Source organism: Corvus moneduloides, chromosome 3 (genome assembly GCF_009650955.1).
Source record: "Corvus moneduloides isolate bCorMon1 chromosome 3, bCorMon1.pri, whole genome shotgun sequence".
Lineage (NCBI taxonomy): Eukaryota > Metazoa > Chordata > Aves > Passeriformes > Corvidae > Corvus > Corvus moneduloides.
Genome location: NC_045478.1, coordinates 90081922 through 90107918, shown reverse-complemented (window position 1 = coordinate 90107918; position 25997 = coordinate 90081922). Strand labels below are relative to the sequence as shown.

Below are 25997 nucleotides of genomic sequence, written 5' to 3'. Positions count from 1 at the left end.
GATCTGCTACCCACGACCCTAGAAACTTCCCCTTCTCCCTCTTGGGTTGGTACAGGCTCAGGGCAGGTTGGACCAGCTGCTTTCTCCCCTTCCCAGTACAGGCAGCAATTGGGGCAGTTGAAACTGGCATGGTCTGGTGAAGTTACTGCAAAAATATCTGGGCTGCAGCAATGGGGGTCTAGCCACACAGCCCTGGCCCCGTCCATGTCATGCAGTGTTCACCTGCTGTGACCTAGGCTGGCAGCCATCCTGTGAGAGAGCACGGCTGGGCAGGCCTGGCAACACTGTGCAGGCAGGAGTATTTACTCTGTAGGTAGTGACAGCCCTGCTGAGCTCCCAGGGCAGGGAAAAGGGGCCCTGATAGCCTGTGGGATTAGCTGGGCTGAGTGCAGGCAGAGAGGAAGCACAGGACAAAGCATCCTCGTGAGAGGCACCGAACGGCTCAGGCTTCCCCCCAAGCAGGACTGAACCTCACTGCAGGCCCCTCCTCATCTGAAGCTCCCTGACTCCTTAGCAAGGACCACCTTGCAGAGAGCTCCTTTCCTCCTGTGCCAACGGGTGCTGCTGGACAAAAAGGCTCCCAGACTAAACATCTATTTATTTTTTAATAAAAACCATCATCCACCCCCCTCTGCTTGTGCTGTGTGTCATCAGGATGCCTGGGGAACCAGCAGCACCCAGGGAGAGCACTGGGCAGGAGGGGTGCTCAGCACCAGGCTGAGGCTGGGGGCTGCAGTGGCTGGGGCACAGGGCAGCCCCAGGGCCGGCTAAAGCCATTTGGCACAGCCTTTTGCCCCTGGGGAGGCAGTGAGCTGTGAACTGGTGCTGGGAGTAGAGACCATGCCAGAATGGCCCGAGAAGAGGATAAGAGGCAGGTTAGGGCATTTTCCCCCTTTGTCTGGGGCTCACTCTTTCTTCCCAAAGAACTTCTTGAAGACAGATTTGTTCTTGGTGCGAGGTGGGCTGGTGGTCTTCTCCCCAAGTGTGTCCCGGGGGCTCCCTGTTCGGGCCATGAAGGAGTGGCAGCGTGCCCGGGGCATGGCTGTCACCTGCTCCCCTATGTACAGTGTGACAGAGTAGCTGCTCCCAGCTTCCACCGGCTCCTTGGGCACAGCCAGCGGGGTGATCTTCTGGTAGGTGGCTGCAAGAAGGAGCAGTCAGTGGTAGGGGCAGGGTGCCAGCAGGCACTGGCAACCCTCTAGGGCCCTCCCCAAATGGGGGCTGCAGCCAAGGGCACAGGTATGTAGGACCAGGTGCGTGCTGGAGCAGCATCGCATCTGTCCTCGGCTGTCTGTGAGGACAGAGGCAGTGGTGCCACCTCCTGGCGATGACAGCAAAATCAGCACTGTACCTGAGGTGAAGGAGTAGGACCTCCTCTTGTTGGCCACGAGCCCATAGTCGTCTTCTGGGCAGATGTTGTCCCACAGCCCGGGGGACCCCCTGGGTGACCACTGCTGCTCCTTGTGCCCAGTCCCCTGAGCATTCTCTGAAGCAGAATGGACACATGTCACAAGGCAAGGCCACCACAGGACATCCCTGTGTCAGCCCCAAAGAGAAGAGGGAAATGTATGACTATCTCAGTAACCCAGGAAGTGAAGTAAATGTTCCTTTCCCCAAGCCCTGAGACTCCTAGCCCAGATACCACCAAGTTCAAGGCTGACTGACAGCCTTCAGCCTCCCCCAGCTGTCTGCCATGTACCTCTTTGGGCTGGGAACAGAAGCTGGGGGACAGTGGCAACCCAACCAGACAGAAAAGTCACCTGCTGCTTCCACAGTCCCATCGACTTGGCCATCCTGGCTGCCCAGAGGCCGCTGCAGTAGTGTGCTTGTGCAGGGTAACACCACAACCTCCTGGCTCTTGGTGGTCGTCACCTGGTGATGTCCCTGGAGGTGGGAGCTCCCAGGGCTGGAGACCTTGCTGAAACTGAAAGTAGCAGAGATTTCGCTAACCAGACTGGCCACCAATGTCCTGCTGGAGCAGCACACACTGGCAAATGTGGGAGAGAGTCATAACAAGACCCAGCTGGCCAGCTCCTGGCTACTCACCTGCCAGTACCAGCAGTGCCCTCGACATGCTGTGCTGCCGCCTGGAAGTAATCCACTTCAGGGAAACCTGGGGGCACAGCAAACATCCTGCTGGATGTCCCATACAGGACTGTTGCATAGAGCCAGTCCCTGATCCCAATGCCCATGCTGCATGGCTGCATCCTCCAACCTCCTGCTCTAGTGCCTGCTCTTGGTCCTGACAACCAGCCTAGGATCTCAGAACAGAGCTTGAACTCCTCAGGTATGGATACAGCAGCAGGAAGACCTCAGTATCACAGGTGTCCTTGCCTCAAGGGCAAGCAAGGCATTTCCAGGCCCAGAGGATATGGAGGAAGACCAAGGCACAATTATAATTTTCCTGACACGGGCTTTTTGCTGCTGAGGCACCACTGACGTCAGTTGTGCTATTCCTGATTTATAGCTGTGTATGTGGTGTGAAAACAAAGCCTCCAAATCCTGCCTGGCAGAGAACTACTGTTCCCAAGGCAGGCTAGGAGGATGCATAAATCAGAGGGCAATGCTGTGCTGCTTCTCTTCTGACCCCCCTCTGTATCAAAGGACTCAGCAGGGGCTGAACAAACATGGTAACCATATAGAGCTGGGTCCCTGCTCTGCCAGCAAGGGCTGCTCACCTGAGTTTTGCTGCAGCTTTGAGACCCATTCATTCATGAGGGGCTGGGTGGGGGCCCTCAGGAGGTATTCAGAACCATCCTGCAGCCTGCAGGGAGAGGAGGAGAAAACAGGTCAGCAGTGATGTGGAGTACAGATGCCACAGCCCCCACCAGACCAGAAAAGAAGAGAAGCAGATGAGAAAGAAGGAAGGAAATCCTCATCTAAGCACTGGACTGAGCTGGTCCTGCCTGGGGGTGTTGGTACATGTCTGCCCACACTGGGGAGGGCTGTGGCTACTGCCCTGGACTGGGAACTCACTGAAGCCTGAAGCAGTTGGTCTTCTTGGTGTACTCGGCATCTGGGGTGCAGACCGCCCCGGAGAGGTGCAGGGGAAGGGCCACCACGGAGCTCTGCAGCATAAGGGAAAGCAAGAGCAACAGTGGGGTTGGACAGCTCTGCCTTCCTGGCCATGGGGCCCAGAGCCATCACCCTGCTGCCAGCCCCCTCCCATGTCCCCCAGTCTCCCCCACCGCACCTTGAGGCTGTCCCTGCGGTCCTGGTAGAAGCAGAGTGTCTGCCTCATCAGCACGGCGTGGAAGAGGCCCCAGGCCCGGCAGCTGGCCTGTGGGATACAAGCAGGGGACAGCTGTGATGCCAACAGGTTTGTAAGAAGACAGATGGTCTCATGCCACTCAAAATGCAACTCAGCCCCTCTGAGGCTCTGCCCTTCCAGAATGGCCAGCAGCACTGCCGTGGTAGTTCCAGGAACATCCCTGGCTTCCCTCCATCCTCCGCCATGTCCCAGCACCCCTGTCCCAAAGGAGCCCCACAGCCATGTCTGTACCTTTCTCCCTCCTGCCTGCAATACGTGCTTCCTTTCCAGCGTGCCCTCCATCATCTGAAACTCCATTTTACCAGGAAGGACCTGCAAGGGCACAGAGGGTGAGAAAGAACTTCTCTGAGGCTGGCAGTGCCAGCTCAGCCTCCATCATGCACATGGGGTCTATCTGACCCATCCCTGGTGTGTGATGCCAAAGTGGGAGTGGGATGACAATCAGGAACAACTTCCTCACCTGGGCAGGGGCTGGGATGTGTGTCAGCTTCAGAGGTGAAGTGCTGCCTTGCTAAGGCTATAGGTTGGCAGGGAATGTGTGTGCTGCAGGGACCCCAAATACCCCACCTAGCCCTTCCCCACCAGCTGAAGAAAAGGGGCCACAGGAGTTGGGGAGTCCCCAAATACAGGTTATGTTTGCTGGAGTGAATAACCCAGCTGCTGCCTCGGGTGCTCCCCAGCCCCCTACCTGACCCTGAGGGAGAGTCCCTGGCCTGTGGATCTCACCTTGCTGCTCTCTCTCCCCTCTTGCCCGTGACTCCGCTGATTCCAAGCGCTGGAGGCATCCAAGGGGGCTGCAGACACCAGCTCCTCCATGTGGGGGGAAACCCTGAGCCTGCTGGGGCTGCCACTGCCACTGCGCTCCACTCTGGGGCTCTTCTCTCCCGACGGGCTGTGGAGCAGCTGGGCAGTGGTGGGAAGGGTGAATTTGGCCACTAGCACGTTGTTGGCTGATGAGAGGATGAGGGGCCCACCAGCAGTGGTGCTGGGGCTGGGCAAGCTGCCTGCCCTGCTGCTCGTCCGGTGGCTGGCACAGCTGCCTCCTGGTGGGCTCTGTGCCTGTCGCTCGTGGGCCCCATCCCAGATGGCCTGCAGCTCCTCCTCCTCTTCCTCAAACTGCCTGTGGGCAGGGTGGCAGACTTCCTTAGTGCCCAGTGCAGGGCTCTGGGGCTCTGGAGACCCCAGTGCCCACTCAAAGACAGAGAGCTGGGTCAGGGCAGCAGGGGAAGCTGGGGACCCTCTGGGCTGGCTGCTGCTGGCTGGCTGCTGTGCACAGGCAGGGCCAGGGATGGCTCCAGCCCTGCCTGGGATGCTGGCAGGGGATGATCCAAGCTCTAGCCAAGCGGCTTTGTGATGCCTGGCCCTGCCAGTGGCACCGGGGCTGTCACTGTGGCCAAAGCGGGTGGACAGCTCATCCCCCATACCGACACGGGACGGCCGGCTTGGTCTCGAGTCCAGGAGGTCTTTACTGGTGCTGCTGGGGCGCTGCGGGTTCCAATGCTCCTTCCCAGCACAGTGTGCCCTTTGCTGGCTGTAGCTGGGGTTGAAGCTCACCTCCTCAAACCATGTTCCTGTCTCACTCTTGGGGGACGTCCCCAGCCTCTTGCTGGGCCCCTGGGGACTGTGCCCATTTTGCTGCCATTCAACTCCATGTGTGCCTGTGGGCTTCCACAGCCTCACCCCTTGATCCTGCCTCTGCTCCTGCCCCTCTGCCTCCTGTTGCTGTGCCACAGCCCCTCGGTGGCACCCCAGGACCACTGCGTCCCGTGGCAGCTCCAGGCTGAGCACAGAGCCCAGGGAAAGACGGGGGCATGTGATTTTTGGGTTAGGCAGGCAGGGGTTCTGGGGGGCTGCCCCACACTCAGCATCGATGTCCTGCACCAGCGGGTTCCTGACATAGAGGAGCAGCTCCCCAAGCTGGGGTCCAGCAGCAGCTGTCCCTGGCCCCTCCTTCCTGCGACCATACTTCTGAGGCCATGTGTTGCTGGGGCCATAGCATTCCTCAGGTGTGGGCCGCAGGGAGCTGTCACCCATGATGCCCTGGAGAGTCAGCAGCCGGGCCTGCTCTGCCCTGGCCTGCTCCCGCCGCTGCAGGCTGTTGAAGAGACAGCCAGCCCTGGCCTTAGGCAGGGTGTGGGAGACAGCCGGCATCCCACCGCTGGCTGCTGGAGGGTGGCGGACAACAGCGGGTGGCCGCTTTGCGGTGCAGGTTTTCCTGGCCTCCACCTGCACCTGAGGAAACAGAGAAGGAGAGAGGGGTGATTCCCATCGCTGGAGCTTCCACCACCCTGTGCCAACTGCCCCCTTTCCATGTTGCATCTGGGAAAGCAGGGAGCAGCAGGGGCAGGCAGACAAAAATGCTCACCAGCAGCACGTGCAGTGCTGGGAGCAACATGGCTTCACCTCAGTCCCCCGAGGGCTGCTCCCACTGTGGTGCAGGCAGGGTGGAGGCAGACAAGGGAATCTGCCCATGATGGAGTCCCCCAGGTGTGGTACAGCTGGGGGTGACTCTGCCATACAGCTTTTCCCTGGCACTGCTGACCTCCAAGCTGTCACTTTTGGGTGGCTACTGAGACAGCAGTCACTGCTGTCCATCCCCTGCCAGCCCTGCATGCTCCAGGCAGTAAAGCAATGAATGCAAGGGCAGGGGTTGAGTGCAGACTCTTCCCTGTCCCTTCCTCACAGACCCTCTCCAGCTGCAAGAGTCTGCAGGAGCTGAAGCAGTGTCCCCCTGTATCCATTTGGCTGGATGGTGCCCTTTACCAAAACCCTCCTGGCAGCCCAGCAGCCCCTCACCTTGCTTCAGTGCCCTCTGGCCTCTCTGTCCTCCTGCCCTCTCCCTTGGGCTTCTGAGCCCGGCTGCCCCTGGGGCTCCTCACACACAGACCTTTTTGCACAGGCTCTGGAGCAACAAAGGGATGCAAGCCCCAACAAATCACCAGACTCCCAGCCCCAGGGTTACAAGCCAAGCAACCTGGAGTGAGACCCACGCCCCCGCAACACATGCACCTCACACAGCCCCAGCCACCCTTGCCCCTTCAGCTGGCTACACAAGGAACTGCTGCTGTCCCCCAGCAATGGAGCAGGGAGGCTCTCCCACTGGCCACCAGCTAGCCATACCTCCCATGGCTACCGAAACTACTTAAACGAAGGGCCAAACTGCAGCAAGCCCTACCTGAGGCCCCCTCCTCACCTGTCCCAGCACCCACACTCTGGACCCCACAGCACCAGAAGGGTTTTCTCTCTCCCATTGGACCAGTGCCAACAGAGCACAGTGGCCTGGACAGGAGAGTTGGTGGCAGGCAGGTTCACACCATGCAGCCACACTGCCCAGCATGCAGCCTTCCCCGGAACATTACCTCTTCCACCAGCTGGCGAGGTGGCTTTCTTTTTCGCTTTAAACTACCCCAAGTGTTTCCTAAAAGCCCCTGGCAACGCTTCCAAAAGGTTTTACAGCCTGAGTGTTTAGTGGCAGGGAGCTGAGCAAGGGCAGAGAGAGAGACACACAGAGAGTTGAGGACAGAGTGGGCAAGGAGCTGCAGCAGGAGAGCGCAGGCAAAGTGGGTGGCGCAAGCCGGCCTCAGCTCTAAGGCATCACTCAGCATCAGCATGGCCAAAGGCCCCTCTCAGACTGACACAGTCCCAGCAGCTCACTCAGAAACAGCCTAGAGGGGTCTCAGCTTGGGAGTTACCCCACAGCCCCCCAGTCTGCATGGGGCACAGCTCCAGAGAGCGGCCCTGGCTGTGTGGCTGCTTGCCCGTGGCTCTGCCAGAGCCGCCTACCATCCCCCACGTACCGTCGGCAGTGCCTCCTCCCCCGGCCGCTCGCTGCTGGCCAGCGGCTGTGCCTTCTTCTTCTCGCCCTTCTTGCCAATGCTGAGGATGAGGTTGACCGTCCCCCCAAGACCGCAGGGGCCCCGCGGTGGCAGCAGCAGCGTGGAGGTCTCGGCAGGATCCCAGGTGGCAGCCTCCTTGGGGGGTTCTGCACTGTGGGGTGTTTTGCTGCTGGGCTCCCCCCAGCTCTGCTCCACTCCTGGTGGGGCATCTGAGAGGCCTGATGCTGGTGGGGAGATGGCTGTTTTCCCTGGAAGCTTTGGCTCTAATCTTTGCACAGGCTCGAGGAGAGAGCAAGGCATGAACTTCGCTGGACTGTGGATGCTTTCCAGATGGGGTGGAGCACATGAAGCATGCTGCTCCTGGGGAGCAAGGCAAGAGAGGGAACATGAAGGAAGGGCTGCTGGAGCCAGGTATTTTCTCAGGACAGCCTTCCCTTTGCCCTGCCTGAACCCCAGAGACTCCCAGAGGTATTGGCACACATCCCTCCCCTACTTCTGCACCACCCACTCCACCCAGTGCATCTACTACCCTCAGCCTCAAGGCTGGTCATTCTCCCCAACAGTCTCAACAGGGCTGGGTACTCACCTGACCAGTGGGGGACATGCTCAAGGGGCTCTCCGGGTCCCTCCTGTCCTCCTGTCTGCTCCCCAGATCCTGCTGATACCTCTGTGCTCGCCAGCGCACCAGCACCCAGCCCAGCATGCTCTGCAGCTCTTCCAAGCGCTCCTTTATCTGAGGGGAGGAGAGATGCTGGGCAGCCTGCAAGGACCCCTGGCCCAGGGACACTGGCCCTACCAGGATATCTCACTACAGAGAAGTTAGGAGGTTTTCGGGAGTGGGATCACAGCAGCTCAGATCTCAGGATCCACTGCTGGGTGAAACTTCTTCCTGCCCTGAGCAGCCCCAGGGAGGCATAGGTGCCCCTATCCCACTTACTGGGTACCCTTTGCTCTTTCTTTCACGGTCTGTCCCCAGAGGACTTCAGGGAGTGCTGAGAATTTCCCCCCGACCCTATTTCCCCTGTCCTTACTGTTGCACTCAGGTAGTGCTCCTCAGACACCAGCTGCTGCCCTGCTGCTGCGAGTGCCTCAAACTCCTTGAGCTTCTCTTCAATTCTCCTCTCCAGTTCCTCACACGGAGTCTCCGGGACACTGGAGCTGCTTGGGCTTTCAGAGAAAATCTGAGCCCGCGTGTCCTCCGTCCAGGAGCTGTGAGCACGTGAAAGACAGGTTGAGGAACGACCCAACCCTTCTTCAGCCCTGCAGGCCCCAGGGAAGCCATTCCCATGCTCAGGGATAGCTGGAAGCAGCTCAGTGGGGTTGTAGCAAGGCTGTTGGGTCAGGACAAGATGCTGTGGGGCTGCCTCACAACAGAGAGCTGTGGTGCAACCCTGCATTCCAGGCTCCCCATGGTCACACCTGGCTGCAGCTCCAGCACTGCCCACATACTTGCCAATGCCATGCTCTCACCAGCTCCCCCTCAACCACCACACAAGCAACCCCAACAGCTCACTGCCACTTACATCATGGCTAAATAATCCTTGAAGAAGTGCCGCAGCCGGCTGGCCTGCTGCACACGGAGCCGGGTCTCCTGCAGCAGCTCTCGCAGCCCTGCCCAGGCCCACAGAGTCTCCTGCAGCTCCTGGCTGACGGGGCACTGCTGAGCGGGGCACAGCTCTTGCAAGCGGGCAGCCGCCCTCTCCAGCTCCTGCAGCTGCCGTTGCAGGGTCTGCGACACTGCATGCTAAAGATCAGAAGGCAGGAAAGGTTCGAGATGCATCCAACCCCTCTGAACCCAGGCTGTGCTCCCCTGCATTCTGGCACGAAGGGACAGAGGGGAGGATGCTGGGACACAGGCTGCAGAGAGCGGGCAGAGCTAGCCTTGATGGGGAGCACGGGAAGAGCACAGAACTGCCTGGCTTCCCTGCCCTGTGTGCATGAGTCGCTTTCCCACCAGTGGGAAGATGAGTGAGGTGCTGGCAGCCGGGTGGTGGCACAGTGGAGCTGATGCAAGCTCTGTTCCCTTGCCTGGCCCATGCTATCAGAGGGGAGCAGAGCAGGCAGGTCTCAGCTCTGCTGGAAAATTCCATCCCAGCCTGCCACAGTGTGCCAAGGCTTACAACACCTGGGCCCCCAGAGGGGGGCCAGTGCCTCACTGGGACAGCCCCACCCAGCCGGGACACCTCCCTGCCCGTGCTCCCCTGACTCACCTCCATTTCCTGCTGGCAGCTCAGCAAGCCCTGCAGCCCTTGGAGGTCCTTCTCACTCTTCACTGTGGTGAAGCCATTCTCTGCTAGGGCAATGTCTTGAGACAGCGCCTTGGCTCTGCACTGAAGGGCCTCCAGCTGTGGGGATACCTCTGCTACCTGGATGGGCAGGAGGGGACATAGAGGAAGATTAGCCCCAGGGTGGAACCCCCTGTGCTACCACCTGCCACACAGCCCCAGCCCACCCCAGCCTGGGGACACCTTGCCATGCACCTGCAATGGGCAGGTGCCAGCCACAGGAGAGACAAGGACACCAGTCTCTCACAGACTGGTCCCCATGAATCCCAATGCCCCTGTGTCCCACTGGGAATGGCCGAGGTGCATGCCCTGTCCCAACTAGCTGGCATGTCCAGCTGTAGGTGAACCACCCAGCTGCATCCCCAGGCCCCCTGCCTCCATCCCCTACCAGATGCTCCAGGCTCTCTGTCTCCGCTGCCACCTCCATGACCCGCTCTCGCTCCTTCGCTGCATCATTCAGCATTTCCACGGCCTCCTGCAGCTCTCCCAAGGGGTGGCTCATGTCCTCACTGCTTGGAGGCTGCTCAGCCTGGGCTGAGCGCAGGGGAAAAGACCCCTGCGAGCCGCAACGGCCGCTCCCTGGCTGAAGCCAGCAGAAACACCAGATGTAAGAGAGATGGGGAGTGACACCCCAGGCAGCTGGGCTGGAGGCGAGCACCCAATAGGGTCCCCTTGCCAACTGCAGATCAAGCCTCGGTCCAGTCCCAGGTGCTGTGTGATCCCAAGGGATGCCCGGCCGCGCTGCTCACCGCTGCAGATCCCTGCTGGCTCCGTGCTTCCTCTTCTTGCAGGTCCTGCAGGAACTCAGACAGCACCAAGGAGTCCCGCAGATCTGCTGCCCGGCGCCGCAGGGTTGCCTGCACGTGTGCCAACCTGTGGGGAGAGGTGCCCATCAGAGGTACTGGCAGCCTCTGCACCTCCTCAGGGACAGCATCCTCCTCCCCAACCAGCCTGGGGACCAGAGAAGAGGCACCTTCCCCCAGGACTCACTTGTCCTCCACCATCTCCACTTTCCTCTGCATCTTCCTTGCTCCCTCGTGCTCAGTGGGCGACTCGCCTGCTGCTTCCTCCCGCAGTGCCTGCAGCTTGAGGCCGCATAGCAGGAGCTGCTTCTCCAGCTGGCCCATCTCTTCCAGGTCCTGGCGCAGCTCCACTGGGCTTCTCATGGTGGCTGGTTCCACGAGCAACCCAGCCACAGCTTGCAGCCACCGCTCAGCCTGGTCCAGCTCCCCCACCAGCCTCAGTGCCTTCAGGGAGAGCAGAGAACCCATCAGCCTGGCTCTGAGCCACCCAGAGGGGGCAGAAGCCGTGCTGCCATCGCACTGTGGGTACCTGGGCACCGGCAGCACTGGCAGCACAGTTGGAGAAGGGTGCAAGCTGCAAGGCCAGCCAGAGATGTCGGTGCCAGTGTTGCAGTTCCAGGCCCCACAGGTGGCAGCTTCGCTTGGTGATCCCCAGCAAGCTGCTGCCATTGGAGCACGCCCTGTGCCCACCCCAGCCCTGCCTCCACATACCTTATCGATCTCTTGCAGCACTACACCGTTCTCCTGGTGCTTCCTCTGCAGGTCCTCCCACAACTGCCCCAGTTCCCGCAGCATGGCCTCCACCTGAGGGCTCCCGGGAGGCCTCCCTTGTGCTGGCCCCTCCTGGGAGGCAGGGATGGCAGTTAGGATGGGCCCCACCTGGAGTCCTATCCCCCACCTCACATCCAAGCAGGCTCACCAGGAGCACAGCCCTGGCACTGGAGCTGGGGGCCAGGGGCTCTTTCTGCATTCGTGCTGCTTCCAGGCTCGCCACTGGACATGGGGGGACTCCCATACCCACACTCTCCTTGTGTGGGGACAGAGTCTGCCGAGGAGCAGGAGACATGCCGGGTTAGTGCCCAGACCAGGGGTGTGTGCACAAGCATGCATGCCCACAAGCAACAGGAGGGGGTCAGGGAAGTGAGTCCTTCCCCAACACTGTCTCCTCTTGGATGGGCAGGGAGCAAAGGGGACTCTTGGGGAGACGTTACCGCATTCACTACCTGGCAGACGTCCTGCACTTGGGCCTCCAGCTGCCGCATCCCCCACTCAGCCTCTGCCTCTCTCCTCCTCCAGCAGAGAGAGGAGAGGGACAGTCAGGACTGCAAGGTTCCCCCCTTGCACAGGGGAACCCCATCCCTGTCCCCTCTGACTGTCCCGCTCCCACAGCCACCTCCACAAGCCAGTACCTTTTGTTGTCCCCTCCATGAGGGGGCTGTCCCACTGCTGGGGAGCCAGGGCTGCTCTCCTCTCCTTTCTTGTGCTCTGCCATCTTCTCCAGCACATCTTTTGGTACCTGCGGCACAAAGGTTCCCATTCCTCCTCGGCCAGCACAAAGCATACACTGCTTTGTCCCGGGCCTGGCACTTATCACGTCCCATAACTGGCGGGACCAGATCCAGGAGTGTTCGGCTTGGACTTTGCCCAACACCTGAACTCCTTTCCCTTGTCTTCTCAAAGCAGAGGAGCTGAAGACACCTGGAGGAAGACAGTGCTTACCACGCTCCCGAGTCCTCTTGTCCATTTGGGGGCTGCTTCCTTCCCCACAGCCCCATGACTGCTATCATCTCCTCGAGGCTCAACATTTGGAGCTGCAGCTTTGCCCCCTGGGGAACCGCTTGCCCGTGCTGGAGCCTTCTCTGCCCTGGGAAAGGAAGGCAAGGGAGGCCCAGGGACCAGAGGATGAAGAGAGACCTTGAGTGGAGCTGGTGCCCCAGAGACAGCCTGCTAGGGGCTAAGCCAGGTCTTTCCCAAGCTTCTGGCTCCAGTGCTGGGAAGTCAGGGCTGGGACCCTGGTGCTCCTGCCCAGCTATGCCCTACCTCAGTGCCTGCTGGAGCTGCGCCCAGCTCTCCTTTACGTCTCGGTGCCTTGAGGTGACTCGGGCTGCCAGGCTGGGCTGCAGGTTTAGGAGCTGGGACACAGTCACATCCAGCATCTGGAGAAGAGAGAGCAGCTGGGACATGATGGAAACAGGGCTGATGAGGGACAAACCACCATGGCCATGGGGCGACTGTGTGATGACAACGCATCACCAGCCCTGTGGGGGCAGAAGAGGCAGCGAGTGCTGATCCCAGTCCTCTGCTGCCCCCGGGGAGACTCCCCTGTCCATCACACAGCCTCAGCCACCCACGCAGCTGTGGGGTGCCCACAGAGCCCACAGCCCTGCAGGCAGCAGAGCTGACCTGGGAAGGCACACATTCCCCCTCTGTCAGGATGCTCCCCAGGGCTCAGAGGACAAGGAAGAGCCTTGCACTCACCATCACCTGGCTGGCTATGTCCCTGACATCCCGATCCTGGCATGGCTTGCCCTCCCCAGGCTTCCCTGCACTGCAGATGCTGCTCTGCTGTAAGAAGAGGCCATGGTCAGCAGTGGGAAGAGGATAAGGCCCTGCTCCCAGCTCCAGCAGAATGAAACAGTGCAAAGCTGCACTTGCCAACCTGGCTCTCTTTCTCCACGCCCTGGTTCTCTCCCCAAACCCCAGGCTGAGAGTTCCAGGACCACAGGAGACCTTGTCCCCATGCAGGGGACAAGAGCAAGGTGCTGCCCACCAAGTTTCATTCAGGCCATGCAACAGCCCCGCATACCACGGTGAACCTGGCTCTAGTGCAAATACCTTTGCATGGATGGCCTCGAGCAGGATATCTGCCTGCTGGAGGAAGGAGGCCACCTCCAAGGCCAGCTGCAGAGCCTCGTGGTGCTCCTTCAGGGTCCCCTGCAGCCGCAGCCACCTGAGCAGGTGGAAGGGGAAAGGTGAATGGCAGTCTGTGCCTGTCTGGGGAGCTGTGCAGAGCTAGGCCAGGAAGTCTGGGGGGTCCTGCTTCCCAGTCAGTCAGCTCCTGGTGCTCAGCTCAGCCCTATTCAGCCCATGTGTCCTCCACTCACGTTTTATTGAGGTGCTTGCGCCGGGCTGAGATGTTTCTGCTCTCACTTCTGCCTTGTTTCTCCAGCTTCTGGGCCAGGCTGTTCAGCTCCTTATGCAGATTCTGGAACTGCTGCTCCTCCTGGCCCAAGCAGAGAGGAAAGACATCAGCATCCCTCCTCAGGGACCTATGCCACGCCCCAGCCTCAAGGTGGTTGGTGTCCCTGACACACCAGCAGCCTCCCAGCAGCCTCTCACCTGCTTCAAGTCAAGGATGCGGCGGGTGAGCTGGATCTTGTCCGGGCTTTCCTGCAGGAGGGCTGCCAGAGAGGGCTTCTCCTCCTGGGCCAGGCAAGGGTGTGAGAAGATGGGGGGACAGGCAGGCTGTCCCCTTCCCCAGACCATGCTTCCCACCCCCCAAACCTTGTGCTTGATCCACGCCTCCAGCTGCTCGGCTTTCCTGTTAAAGTCCTGCAGACTCCGCAGCCCCCCCAGGGCTTTGCTCTGGCTGGCAGCCGTCTGCTTCAGGAGCTGCCACTGGTCCTGCAGGGCCAGCAGCTGCCTCCGCACTGCTTCAGCACTGGGGCTTGCCCTCCACATCAGCTGCTCGCCCATCTGTGGGGCCAAGGGACCCACTCAGCACCAGGGGTTCCCAGGGACCCTCTGCTGCAGAGAACCCAGGGACACAGGTGCTGTGGGTAACGGGAGCCATGCCACTCCATGCCATACCTGGCCTCACCTGATTGAGCTTTATCAGCGTGTTCTCGAAATCCTTCATGTCCCGCTGCAAGGTCTGAGCCACCTCCTCCCAGTCCTGGAGGTCACAGCCATCCTTCAGGTCCCGCAGCTTGCCTCGCACCCAGCCCTCTGCCTGCAACATACAAAGAGCCACATGGCTGGGGGCCTCCACCAGAGCATCTCAAGGCTTTGGGGACCCAAGCCCAAACCTTCCCGGAGCTGTGACAGGGACTGGAGCGCACCCGTTCAGCTGACAACCCATTTGCTCCGGGAATCAGCAGGTGGCCAGCACAGGCACTCAGAACAGCATCTGTGGCAATGGGGGTGTGCAGGTGTGCAGCACCTCACTCCTTTCCAGCATCTGCCTCAGCCCAGCAGGAGAAGCTGGGCCTGCCCAAGCAGGCCAGTCGGCACAGCACATCCCTGCACAAAGCATCTCTCCTCGCTGCACCCTGCTCCCCAGTGCAAACATCCACGCATTCTTCCCACCATGACATGGAAGCAGCGCTCCCACCATCTCGGTTCCCATGCTGCTGGGGAGGGACAGGGTCTGAGAGGAGGAGGAGGAGGATGGGGGATGGGAGGAGCATGCGCACATGGAGAGGAAGCAGGGCCCTGGTGTGGGCTGACCCCCTCTCCCTGGGGCTGACAGCCAGGGAGAGGCAGCCAAACATGATCTCATGCCACAACCATGGCTTCGCTGGGCTGGGAGTTCAACCCTCCCTGCTGCGCACCCCACCCCACAGCTCCCATGAAAGGCCGCTGCTGGTGGCCCTCCAGCCCACTTCCTGTGCAGCCCCTCGGGTGAGTGCCCCAGCTGCCCTTACCTGCAGCATCTCCCGGTTGAACTGGGCTATCAGAGGACTCAGGTCGAGGAGAGGGCCTGCTCCCACGCCGCTTCGCCCGCTGCATCTTGGTGCTGCAGCAGACTCCTTGCCCTTAGGGCTCTCTTTCTGGGGTGATGACACTGGGGATCCTGCCAGCTGGGGGGAGCAGAGGTGGGGTGGGGGTGTCAGTGTGGTGCCCCAGGGAGCCCTCCCCATCACCTCCCAGGAGCATTTCAGAAACCCAAATTAAGTAGGTCAGCATGCCTTATTCTTGATTCCACTCCTTCACTGATGTATTTGGGGCTCTCCTCCAGCACACTGAGGTACCACTTCCCTCTACCAAGGCCACACTGGTGACTTTTGCAATGCCAGCAGGGGGTTGCTGGGTTGTCCCTCAAGTGGGTCACTCCCTGGGTCGTTCCAGGCTGTTGGGAGGGCACCCAGCACCTGGGCCGGTCCCAGCACCCACACTGGAGATGGATAGAGGGCTTGCTGCCCCTCCAGCCTGAGGATGTGCATCCCTGTGAGGAGCATTCACGTCTGTAGCATCCATTTGGTGTCACCCAGGGGGACACTGCCAGGGGATGGGATGGAGGGGCCATGGGGCAGGTTCCTGGTAAGCCCCACCACTCTTTTGGTGGCACCCAAGACCCCCATCCCCAGTGAGTGGTTGGAGGGAGTGGAGAGTGCAGCATCTCCCTTGGGACTCAGCCTTGTGGGCAGTAGACGCTGACAAAACCCTCTGTCAGGGTTCCAGCTCTGCCAGGGGTGACAGCAAAGGCCAGCCAATGAAAGTGCTGGCCTTTCTCCAAACTCAGCCCTGGGCCCAGCTGCACGCAGCCCAGGGGACAGCACCATCACCCGGGCAGTTACTTCCCACCCTTCTGCCCAGGGATGGGGATCTAACTGCATACTAACTGGTGGCAAACAGGAAACTGAGCATTTTCAGGAGGAACTCAAAGGTGCAGGGCTTGTTGCCTCCTCTCAGCAGGCAGAAATTGCTCTGGGGCCAGCCTGGGACACCCCTTCCTCCTAGAAAGAACTGGGTGTGAGCTGCCCCACAGGGTCCTAGCTGCCCCTGAGCCCACCAGGGAACAATTTTCCAGGAGCCTGTGGAGCAGTGGGGTGCAGGCAACTGTTTCAGGCTCTCTAAGCACTCTGGCATGTGCTGCCCTGCTGACAGCATGGGACTCACTTTCCAGTGCCTGTTCTACTTAACCACAAGAACTACAGAAATCCTCTGTCTTTTCTTTTTTTTTTTTAATAGCAACACAGATTCTCAGGCCCTCCTGTGACTCTGTGATCTTTAGTCTCTTGACTCAGCCAGGGCTGGAGGAGCCCATAATCTGGCTCCCTTGGAATCACTAAAACCTCTGGGTGCTGCGCAGGGGGCTGATCCCTTGCCCCATCATGCCCAGCTTGTTCCCACACTCTCTGAAAGAGGCAAGGCTCCATCCACACCTGAGGCTGCGAGCAGCCTCATTGCTCAGCTCCAAGCTGCACATCAGGCCCCCCTAATGCTGAGGGCAGGGGGACATACCACATAGAAGGGAGAACATCTATCCACCGGAGAGCAGAACACACTGGCCTGAACACTCCCAGGCTCCTGCTGCTTGTCCTCTGCATCCACATCCTTCCTGAGGAAGACCTAGAGGCAGGAAGGCACAGCTGTGAGCCTGGTAGTGCTCAACTGTCCCAGCAGCCAAAGAGACAGAGGAGCATTCACCCACCTCCCCCTGCTGAGGGACGGAGGTGGCTGTGGCAGCACCCAGACACTGCTTGGCTGGGCTCTTGCCCATCCCCCCTTATACACCGAGGCCAGGCTCCTCCAAACAGCATCCACAGCTCCCACCACATGCTCAGCAAGTGGCAAGAGCTCCTACACCAGCTTTGCTCAGTACCTTCTCCATTTTAGCTCCCAGTACCCCCCATACCCTTTTCTCTCCTTGAATTGACTCCAAAGCCAGCAGAAACCCGTTTAGTGATCACCACTGGTCCCTGGTCATCTAAGGATGCTCAGAGTGAGGTTTCCTTTCCCTCCTCCAGGACAGTAGGGCAGAGGCATGGGGGCACAGGATGACATTAACTCCAACATCATGAACCTGAATCCTCTCAGCTGCTGATCCCTGATCTCAGCCTAGCTGGGAGACAAGTTAAGGGGGCAGCTGGCTTGCAGAGAAGGGCTTCCAAAGGTCAGGGGTGAGGGTGGAAGCAGGAGAGGCAGGAGGAAGGAAGTCCAGGAACTGCAGCCAGGCACAGAGAGGATGTCCAGGATGAACTCCACATTACCTTATCCTTGATGCAGCACAGCCCCAGGAGGAGAGGTGCGTGGGATTGTTTGGATCATGCCCAAGGGCATTAAGCCTCATCCTCTACAGATGGATCTTTTCTTGGGCTGTTGGATATAACAGGCTGATTTAGGGACCTCATTCCACTCCCTTTCTGGGGCCACCTTGCTGTCTCTGTAACAGCCATCCAAGCAGGCACAGGGCAACAGAAACAGGGTGGTGGACAATGTGTGCTGCCCTGACAACTCCTCCTCCTAGACCACTGCAAATGGGGTGCTGGATCAGCCAGAGCCAGCCTACCTCTGCTCAGGCCACTCCAAACTGAGGACACTGTCCAAGGGAAATGAACCTAGAGAAGTCAGAACTCCCTCCCTCCACAGAACATGGCTTCCCACCATCTCTGCAGGACTGCAGAAGAGTCCTGACATGAATGGCAGCCCCCAGCACTAGAGCTGCTGCCACCAAAAAGGCTCAGAGCCCTACAAACAGCCCAACAGCCCCTTGGAGAACAGCACCATTGGACCTTTCCAGGGGCTTGCAAAGCCTGGCTGGTGGCTGCAGAGGTCAGACCATTGCCACATGCCACAGCATCCCATCCCAAGCAGGAAGAACAGGCAGGGTACAAGGCTGAATCACAGCCCAGCAGGCACAGTGAGAACTCAGCAGGATGGTTTTAGAAGGGGAAGGCAACCCCTTGCCTGACCACGGGGCTGAGAGGTTTGGATGCATATTTAGGGAATGATAGGGAGCTAAATGTGATGTGCTTGTGAGGCATAAGACCCTAAAAAGTTCTATGCAGTAATGTCTCACGCCAGCCCCCAGGGCTCAGCCGTGGGAGACAAGCCTGCAGGTGACACGGGAGCTTTATTTAAAGTCCCTGTCTCACGATCCGTCAGCCGCAGGAAAACAGGGCTGCCAGCACAACGATGACTTCATCCTTCCCGCAGAGCTGCTCCACCGGGACTGCCCCCCCTCCTCAGTCCCTCTGGCTAGAGCTGGGTCCTCGACCCGGCAAAACAACAAACTCTCTCAGCAAGCGAAGTCTGGGAGAAGGAGTTGTGCCTGCTGCGGCATCCATGAGGTGCTGTGCTAAACGCCCCCCGGCAGGACCCCAGGCTTCATGACATGAGCAAAGCCACATGTGAAACGAGTGCAGCAGCCTCAGCTGCCGCCTCTGCAAACACTTCTTTCCCCCGCTAGAAGCAAAATTAACACGGCACATATGCTTGCCGCATTCCCATAGAATAGGCGCCAGTGACTTCCCACGAACAAGAAGAGCGGGGCCAGACCCTCCTAGGCAGCACTGTGCTCATCCCGGAGGAGCCCTCATTCCTGCGGGGCAGGAGCGAAGGGCAAATCCAAGGACTGCGGGGAATGCTTGGGAAATTAGTACCGTGCTCTGTGTGGGACACAGTGTCCCTTCTCTCCTCCAGATGCCATCCCACGTGTTTTCCCTGGCCCCCCAGCTCCCTCTTTCCCTCCCAAAGCTCCATCTTGCAGCCTGCCCACCTCTTTCAGCTCCACACGCTCATGCTGGACAGGGAGGAGGGGCCGATCCTGGCAGCCTCCTGAGAGTCGCACACCACCGTGCCCAGCACGTGTCCCTTCCTTATATGAAAGAGGGGAGCCCTCATGCCGATGCCCTTTGGGCTGCGCAGACTCCGGCCGCCCAGCGGAGGAGCTGCTTGCGTGCCGGAGGAAGCGGCACCTCTTGCGAGGCTGTGCCTGGCCTTTATTGGCAATGAAGATGAGGGTTTTGGCAGTGGACTGTGCGGCTCTCCCTAGCACTATCCTGCCGGGAAACCAGCTGTTGCAGGTCAGGGTTAAATCCCAAGGAGTTCCTGCCTGCTCTTGCCAGAAACTGCGACGTCTCCGAGATGCCTTCCGCCCCATCCCACCCCCACAGGGGGTCTCCCGGGCTCCGGCACTGTTGAATTCGTACCTCTGCGCCTGCTAGCGCTCAGACTTGGCGGGGGAGGGGGGAAGGGGGGGGATGCCGAGAGCCCTGGGTCCTGCTCCTAGCCTTGTCCCAGCTTTGCCTGGCTGTGTGGCCCTTCATGAGTCACTTCCCTTCTCCCAGCCTCCGTTTCCCCTCTGGTAAACGAGGAGGTGAGTTCCCAGCTCCCCGCACACAACAGCATCATCACAGGCACCCCGAAAGCTGAGCCCTCCATAGCCAGGCTCTGGGGCAGGGCTTTTCTGGCTCATCTTAGCCCCGGGGAAAGCTCATCTCCGCTCACCCGCCAAGACTTCCTGCCCTCCAGCCCGATGGTACAGAGACGTGCGTGGGGGGCACATGGGAGGAAGAACAACTACCACAGGAGCCCTGCAGCGAGTGTTGCCTGGACGGCACGGGGACAAGGCAACAGGGATGGGCGCAGCCTCCCCAGGACCTACCCATCCCTTGGCAGCGAGGAATGGGGAACGGCACGGAAGACGGGGAGAGAGCAGGGCACAGTGTACCGGGATCGCTTACCTTGAACTGAGCTTTCCCTGTCCTGCTGTTGTTGTTGTTGTGGTTCCTCTCGCCGCCGGCGCGGGCAGGGTTCCCGGGTCCCCCTGTCTCTCCCGTGCCAGCGTCCCCGTACCAGTTGGACAACGTGATCTTCTTAATGGAACGGGCTAGGGAGTTGCGGTTCAGCCGGTCCTCGTCGGTGCCCCCGTCCTCACCGGGGCTGGGGCTGCGGGGCTGCTCCGCGGGGGCGGCGGGGCCGGCCCGGGCGTGGGCCAGGTAGAGGGAGATGCGCTCGTTGATGCTGCGACGGAGGCCGCGGTGGCTGTCCAGCGCGGAGGCGAGGGCGATGCCGGGGCAGGCGTCTCCGGGAAAGTCCGCGGCACATTTGGGCAGCGAGAGCCTGGTGCTGATGGTGAAGGGCTGCACCTTCCTCGCCGTGCTGCCCGACATCCTCGCCCTCCCCGCTGCCCGCTGCGGGCAGTGGCGGTCCCGGCCCGGGCACCGTGGGCTGAGGCGGCGGTGCGGGGCCCCCGCCGCCCGGGAGAGCGGGTGATGGAGATCGCCCGGGCAGCGCCGGCTCCTTCCCCGGGGCGGGCGGGGGCGCTCAGCGGCGGGGCGGCCCCGCGGCGGGAGGCAGCGGGGCGGGGGGCGGCCCAGCAACCATGGCCGGAGCGGCGAGACGCAGGCGGCCGTCCGGCCTCGGCTGCCTGGGCGGGCCCTCCGCCCCCGCCGGGGCGCGTCCCCTCCCCTGCCCGGTCCCTCCTCCCGCGGCGGGCCGGGCAGGCAGGAGGAGTCGCCGCGCCCTGCTCTGCCTTGCCGGGTCCGTCCTGTCCCGTCCCTGCCCGTGGCCGGCCGGTTTCAGTCGTCCGCCTTCTTGCGCAGGTTGAGGAGGCAGAGCAGGCAGGTGAGCAGGGCCTGGCGGCTCTCCCGGGAGCGCAGCCGGCGCCCCAGGCGGCGGAGCGGCGGCAGCAGGCGCCGGCGGGCCAGCGGCAGCAGGCGGGCGAGCAGGGCGCGCAGCAGCGGGGCGGCCAGCGGCGGGGCGGGCATGCTGCCCCCGAGCCTGCGAGCACGGCGTCACACCCCGGCTGACCTGCAGGAGCGGGGTGCTCGGCGGCTCCTCACGTTTTGGAACGTCCGAGCTGAGCTGGATGTTGGAGGGGTCCTCACCCCCCTGAGAGCGGGGGGCTGCTTGGGGCAGGCTCGAGGGAGATGCACTGGAGGGGGCTCCTTCCCACCTCTTGCCCTGGTCGCTCTTACCCTCCTTGGGATCCTTCCTGCTCTGGGACACCAGTCAGCCCTTTATCCCGGAGCAGCCTGGACTGCTCAGCTTCCCCAGCGTGGACCTGCCACCAGCCCAAACGACAGGAACAACTCCAGGGAAAGGGACAACAAAACCCCCCAGCTGTTCATTTAAATGCCCCCTCCTCCCAGGCCCGACACACACTCCCTGAAAGTGATACTGCTTCGCAGCCGAGGCCCCATTTGTCGGGGTGTCAGTGCAGGGGCGAGAAGGGGGGCAAGGCAGGATCAACATCTGCCCACCACAGAAATGTGGGCTGGCAGGGTGGGGTTCTGTTTCACTACAACGCTTTGCCACAGCCCCTGAGGAGGCAGCTGAGTCCGAAATATGCTTGCCTGTCATTCCCTGCCAGTGCCAGCAATTGTCACCCTGCTCCCATAAGAGCCAGGAATGCAGACCAGGTGAGCCAACAAGGAGAGTGGGCAAGGGATGGCCCAAGGCATCATACACTGAGGAGCAGTTGGGAACTCCCCTGAGAAAGAGCTTTGATTTGGCTGCATGAGTGGCTCAAGAGCAGGATGGTAAGCAGTGTCCTGCACTTCCTAGCTCTGTTCCAGGGTTCCCAAGCCGAGTTAGCTTGGGGCAAGCAGCCAGGGGAGAGCAAGCTAGCCAGAGTGAGAGTGCAGGCAGGAAGGTCCATGGTCACATCTGTGCCCTTCCGCTTCCCTCCTGTGCTGAACCTTTGTTTGTTCCTGGTGGCTGTCTGTCTTCATTTCCTCCCCTTGTTGTTCCCTTCCAAAACCCTGCCAAGGCCCTACTCTTGGCTCTCACTCAAGAAGAATTTAGGAGAATGAACAGACACGAGGGACCAAAAGCTACTGCTCCATTTCCCTGCCTGCCTGCTGTAAGCTGTCCCTTGCCCAGTGAGTCCCATCCAAGGGTGGTTAGTTCAGCCAGGGTGACCTTTCCCAGCCCCACGGATTCCTCCCAGGGAGCCAGCCATGGATGAGGAAAGCAGGCCGGATGTGCCTCAGCACGGGGACACCATGTGCTGAAACCAGAAACAGCTCCCCGACGGCCCCAGAGCTTCAAGGACCGGGGTTGACGTCAGCCCCTTGGGACTGGCCTCCTGGAGGCTCCCGGGCTTCTGGTCTGCTGTGGTCAGCGGCCGTGGGGCTCAGTGTGCGCTGCCGCCAGCCCCGTGCTGGCCGCCCTACGGGGAGCGGGAAGAGCTCAGACCAAGGAAGCAGGAGCCAAAGCTTTGCTGCAGCTATGCCAGGGTTTACATTTCCCCAGGAGGGAGTGTCTCCCCTTTGATCAGGGAGGCAGTGGGTGCAGTGCTTGGCCTGCTCTTGAGACTCCTGGGCTCACTGTGCTGCAGCCGATGCTGGATAAGCCTTGCTTGGTGCCTCAATTTCCCCAGCAGTACAGCTCCACTGGGAATATCCTCACCTTGTGCAGAGGGCACTTGGAGCATCCTACCTCTGAGCAGGCTGAGGATCACTGGGGTGAAAATTGTAGCATCCCAGGTCAGTGTTAGTGATGACAGTAATGGAGGAGAGTGGACATCTTATTCACCAGGGAGCCTTTTCCTAGGAAAAGCCCTGCCTTGAGCTGGGAGAACTGATCATCCTGCTGTCGCTACTGGAGGAATCCTGTCCTCCAACCCCACGGGGAAAGGGATGTGCTGACCAGGTGAAGAGATGCGGCAGCACATTCCTGGGAGCATTGCCTCTGAGTGTTACATTGTATCTGAGTGTAATGTTGAGATACACACGGGAGGGGATGGAAAATTCTTTGGGAACAAAGGGGCCTCTAGTGTGTGGCCTTTGCAGAAACCTGTTTCTTCCCAGGGAGGGAGCACAGGAGGCTCTCACCCTGCTTTGAGAGCCAGATGCTTGCAACATCCCAGCACTGGGAAGAAGGTGGGACAGGGCTTTATTGCCAAGCTCTTGGGACTCATAGAAAAGGCAGATTTTTGTCTCTTGCCAAAAAGGCAGAGATTTTCCCGAGTCACTTTCCCCATCTGGAACGTCAAGGTCTTTAGCCTCTGTTCACAACTGGGCAAAAGTACAGCCCAGAGAGATGAAGGGATGTAAACTTGCTCCTCTGTCCAGTCATGCACAGAGCTGGGAAGAGAATGCAACCTTGAAAGAAAACAAAATTGCACCAGTATCTAATTCGAAACGCAAGATTTAGTGCATTTCCTAGGCCAAGGTACGTAGAGCCTTGCTGTAACTTCTCTGATTCATGGAGGACTTTCTGGTCCTGCAGTCACTGCTCTGTCTCTCAACACTTTTTACTTGTCTATGTTTCATCCCTCTCCACCAGGGGACTCAAAATTCCTCACCAGATGGTTGGCTTATGTTTTGCTGGGTATGTGTCAAGACCGCTTCCTTTCAGGCATCTGTTTTCTTTATTGTATCAATTGCATAACCACATATTGCCTATTAATTGATGGGAAGGGCTGAAATCCACTTCCTGAGCCTAAACAGGGACTGTATACTCCTCCATAGTACTTACATGTACTTACAGTACTTACATCTCAGATGATCAGTTAGCAACTGGACATTGGCAAACAAGGAGAAAGAGATGCCCTTGGGCAGCACAAAGATGGTGTGGGCTTCTGGTAAGCCTGTGGATGGAGCAATGCTGGTGAGATAAAAGGGCTGGAAGCAGCTCACACAGGGGCCTATCCTCAGGGTGGTGGCAGGACTGTGCAGAGCTGTCCTCTTGTCTTCTCTTCCCTTCCCTGCCATCCCAAAGCCCTGGGAATTCAGCTTGTCCAAAGCCCAGCCCCTTCCTTCTTGCTGCTGAGCAGGGGTGAGCTCACAGCCCACACATCCTCTGGGCAGCTCCTGGGCTTGGAGCCAGCCGGCACCTCCATCTCCTCCGGGAGAGGATGGACCATTGGGAGGCCACATCAGAGGAGGCACAGCTGGAGGGTCGTGGGTGTGGGACATGCCAGCATCTGGGCAGGAGATGGCTGTGCTACCTCCTGGTACAACTCCTCTTGGCTGCTGCTGCCTGTCTGTGGAAGGAATGTCTTCCGAGCAGTCCTGTTGCCTGTCACACAACAGGCAAAGCCAGCACAAGCCACCCCATGAGTGACCTGCCAGCACTCAGCCTGCTCCCAGAACAGCGTCTCTGCTCCGTGGGAGGGCAAGGCCCTCATGCCATCTCAGAGGGAGGCACAGGGGACAGAGCCGATGCTTAAACAGGCTATTGTGTGATAAAATCTCCAAAGGATTTAGCAGGGATCCTGGGAGGAAGGGCATGACCCTTGGGTACCTCTTCACAAGATGTGTGAGATCTGCTGCAAATCTTGCTCTGGACAGCACTGGAAGCTCTCAGAAATGGTAGGGGAGGAAGATGAGAGCCAGGAAGGCCAAGAGTCTTTTGTAATAGGAAACCTCACCCTTCTGGCAGGGATCCTAGAGGGTGCTGGTGGTGGGGACACTGGTGGCACCCAAGCACCCAGCCCCGTGCAGGAGGAACACGGGCCATTCTGGCTGAGGAGGGACACAAGTGCTATAAATAGGCTGTTTAATGCACTGTGGCCAGGCCCTGGAAAGCCCCAGCCCATGCACATTCCCTGCTGCTGGCACTGAGACGGCAGCTGTTGAAAAAGGCCGAATGCAGCAGCTACTGGCTGGTGCTCCTGGCCCTTGCCCCAAGTCCCAGCCCTCCCGCTCCCCTCGTGGAGTGGCTGAGCCTCTAGCATCCTTTGGCATGGGTGCCAAGGCTTATTAGTGTGATGCCAGCTCTGTACTGATGTTGGGACTGCTTCCTGGGCTGGCAGTGACCGCAGGATGCTACTGGTGCTGGAGGGACAAGGAGGATGAGGAGAGGGCTTTCCTCCCTGACATCCTTTGCAGTAGTAGGGACACCGCCATGCCTGGGTGGGAGCTGTGGGGCCATGTCAGAGTCAGCTGCTGCCCACCCACGAGCCCTCAGCTGTGGCTCTCCCCAGCCCCAGCTTGAGATGCTGGGCTGGGCCCCCACTCCCCGTCTCTGCTCACACAAAGGCCCCTTGTGCCCACGGGAATGACAGTCCTGCAGCCGTGGGCCCGGGGCAGAGGGAAGCGTAGCCAAGGGGGAGAGGCCAGAGCCCAGCTGCTGGGGCAGCTGGTGGGGCCAGGTGGGGATGGGCTGCGGTCCTGGCCCCCCTCCTGTGCCTGGGGGATGGACATGAGCAGCTGGTGGGAGAGGGGGAACCCCCAGGAAGGGCAGGCAGCTCTGGGCTGTGGGAGGCAGGGCCATATGAGGTGCAGGAAATTCTGGGATGTTGGGGAGCAGGAGCAGCGGTGCTGTGTATCCATGGGTGCTGCTGGCCCACCCAACACAGACTATGGGATAGGTGTGGGAAAGGCAGAAGTTGGCTGGGCTGGCTTTTCCTGGCTAGTGCCCATCCCACGACAAACCCAAAGCTAAGAGCAGTTTTGGTCACTTCTGGCCCCCTTGCTACTCACCTCACCTCAGCATTTAAGGCCTCTGCTGGGCATCTTCCTTGTCCCTTTTGCAATGAGGGGGATGAGCCAGGCTACTTTTAGTGGCATTAGCTGGCAGCTGGGGCAGCCCCTGCCTGCTGACCCCTGCTGATACTGGCCTGCCAGCTGCCAGGGCCGGCGAGAGAAGGGATCTGCCAGCTGGCACCCGCAGGGAGGGAGGGAGGGGGCTTCTGGTAAGGCTACGCCAGGGGCACCTGTCATCCCAAAGCCAGGGTGTCACCATGCCCTACAATTGGGCCTGTGTGTGCGTGACGAAGCCCTGCAGCTGGGACAGCTCTGCATGCCTGCACCCCTGTTCTGTCCCCACCTGAGCCCTTGCTTTGCAGGGGATTTGGGATTGCATGGAGGAGCAGGAAGCCCGGGCTGGCAAGCCCTAAGGTACTCCCACCCCACAGGGAGGCAGCTCAGCTCAGAGGTAGTCAAGAGACAAGCACAAGCAGCCCACCTCCATCCAGCCCTGGGGAGGCTCTATAGGAGAGGGCAGCCTTGTGAGGCAGCTGGAGGGGTTGTTTTGTCCTGCTGGCACACCTCAGCTCCTGTCCATGCTCTGAGCCAGGCTGGCTTGCCCCAGAACTCTGTGCTGCCCCACGGTGGGGACACTGGTCCCAGAGAGCTGGGCTGGTCCAAAGGGCACCCATATAAGGGATCCTGAGATGCTGGGA

General features: G+C 60.1%; 1 protein-coding gene across 5 annotated transcripts; it reads right to left on the bottom strand.

The window, feature by feature from the left end:
* Positions 1-578: 578 nt before the first annotated feature.
* Positions 579-20200, bottom strand: LOC116441115. 5 transcript variants are annotated; one of them, XM_032102694.1, is made up of 32 exons: positions 19606-20200; positions 16382-16489; positions 14842-14997; positions 14016-14147; positions 13700-13891; positions 13535-13618; positions 13300-13418; positions 13031-13145; positions 12674-12757; positions 12236-12351; positions 11915-12059; positions 11605-11711; positions 11419-11488; positions 11115-11240; positions 10907-11038; positions 10383-10639; positions 10142-10265; positions 9781-9975; positions 9318-9473; positions 8631-8851; positions 8139-8316; positions 7694-7840; positions 7069-7467; positions 3998-5503; positions 3503-3583; positions 3194-3280; positions 2977-3068; positions 2679-2764; positions 2047-2113; positions 1761-1924; positions 1352-1486; positions 579-1141 (listed from the first exon to the last, which is right to left on the bottom strand). In XM_032102694.1, the coding sequence occupies exons 1-32, from the start codon at positions 20032-20034 to the stop codon at positions 906-908; spliced, it is 6246 nt and encodes a 2081-aa protein (XP_031958585.1). In that variant the 5' UTR covers positions 20035-20200; the 3' UTR covers positions 579-905. The 5 variants fall into 5 exon arrangements, with proteins under 5 accessions (XP_031958585.1, XP_031958583.1, XP_031958584.1 ...); XM_032102692.1 differs by having other exon boundaries at positions 12674-12760; positions 19606-20199; XM_032102693.1 differs by having other exon boundaries at positions 11419-11485; positions 12674-12760; positions 19606-20199.
* Between the last annotated feature and the right edge of the window lie 5797 nt (positions 20201-25997).

Coding starts and splice junctions, on each gene's coding strand:
- LOC116441115 (XM_032102692.1), bottom strand. CDS start 20,034: ATGTCGGGCAGCACGGCGAGGAAGGTGCAGCCCTTCACCATCAGCACC. Junction 16,490..19,605: donor CAGGGAAAGCTCAGTTCAAG/GTAAGCGATCCC, acceptor TCCTGCCTCTAG/GTCTTCCTCAGGAAGGATGT. Junction 14,998..16,381: donor GATGTTCTCCCTTCTATGTG/GTATGTCCCCCT, acceptor TGCTCCCCCCAG/CTGGCAGGATCCCCAGTGTC.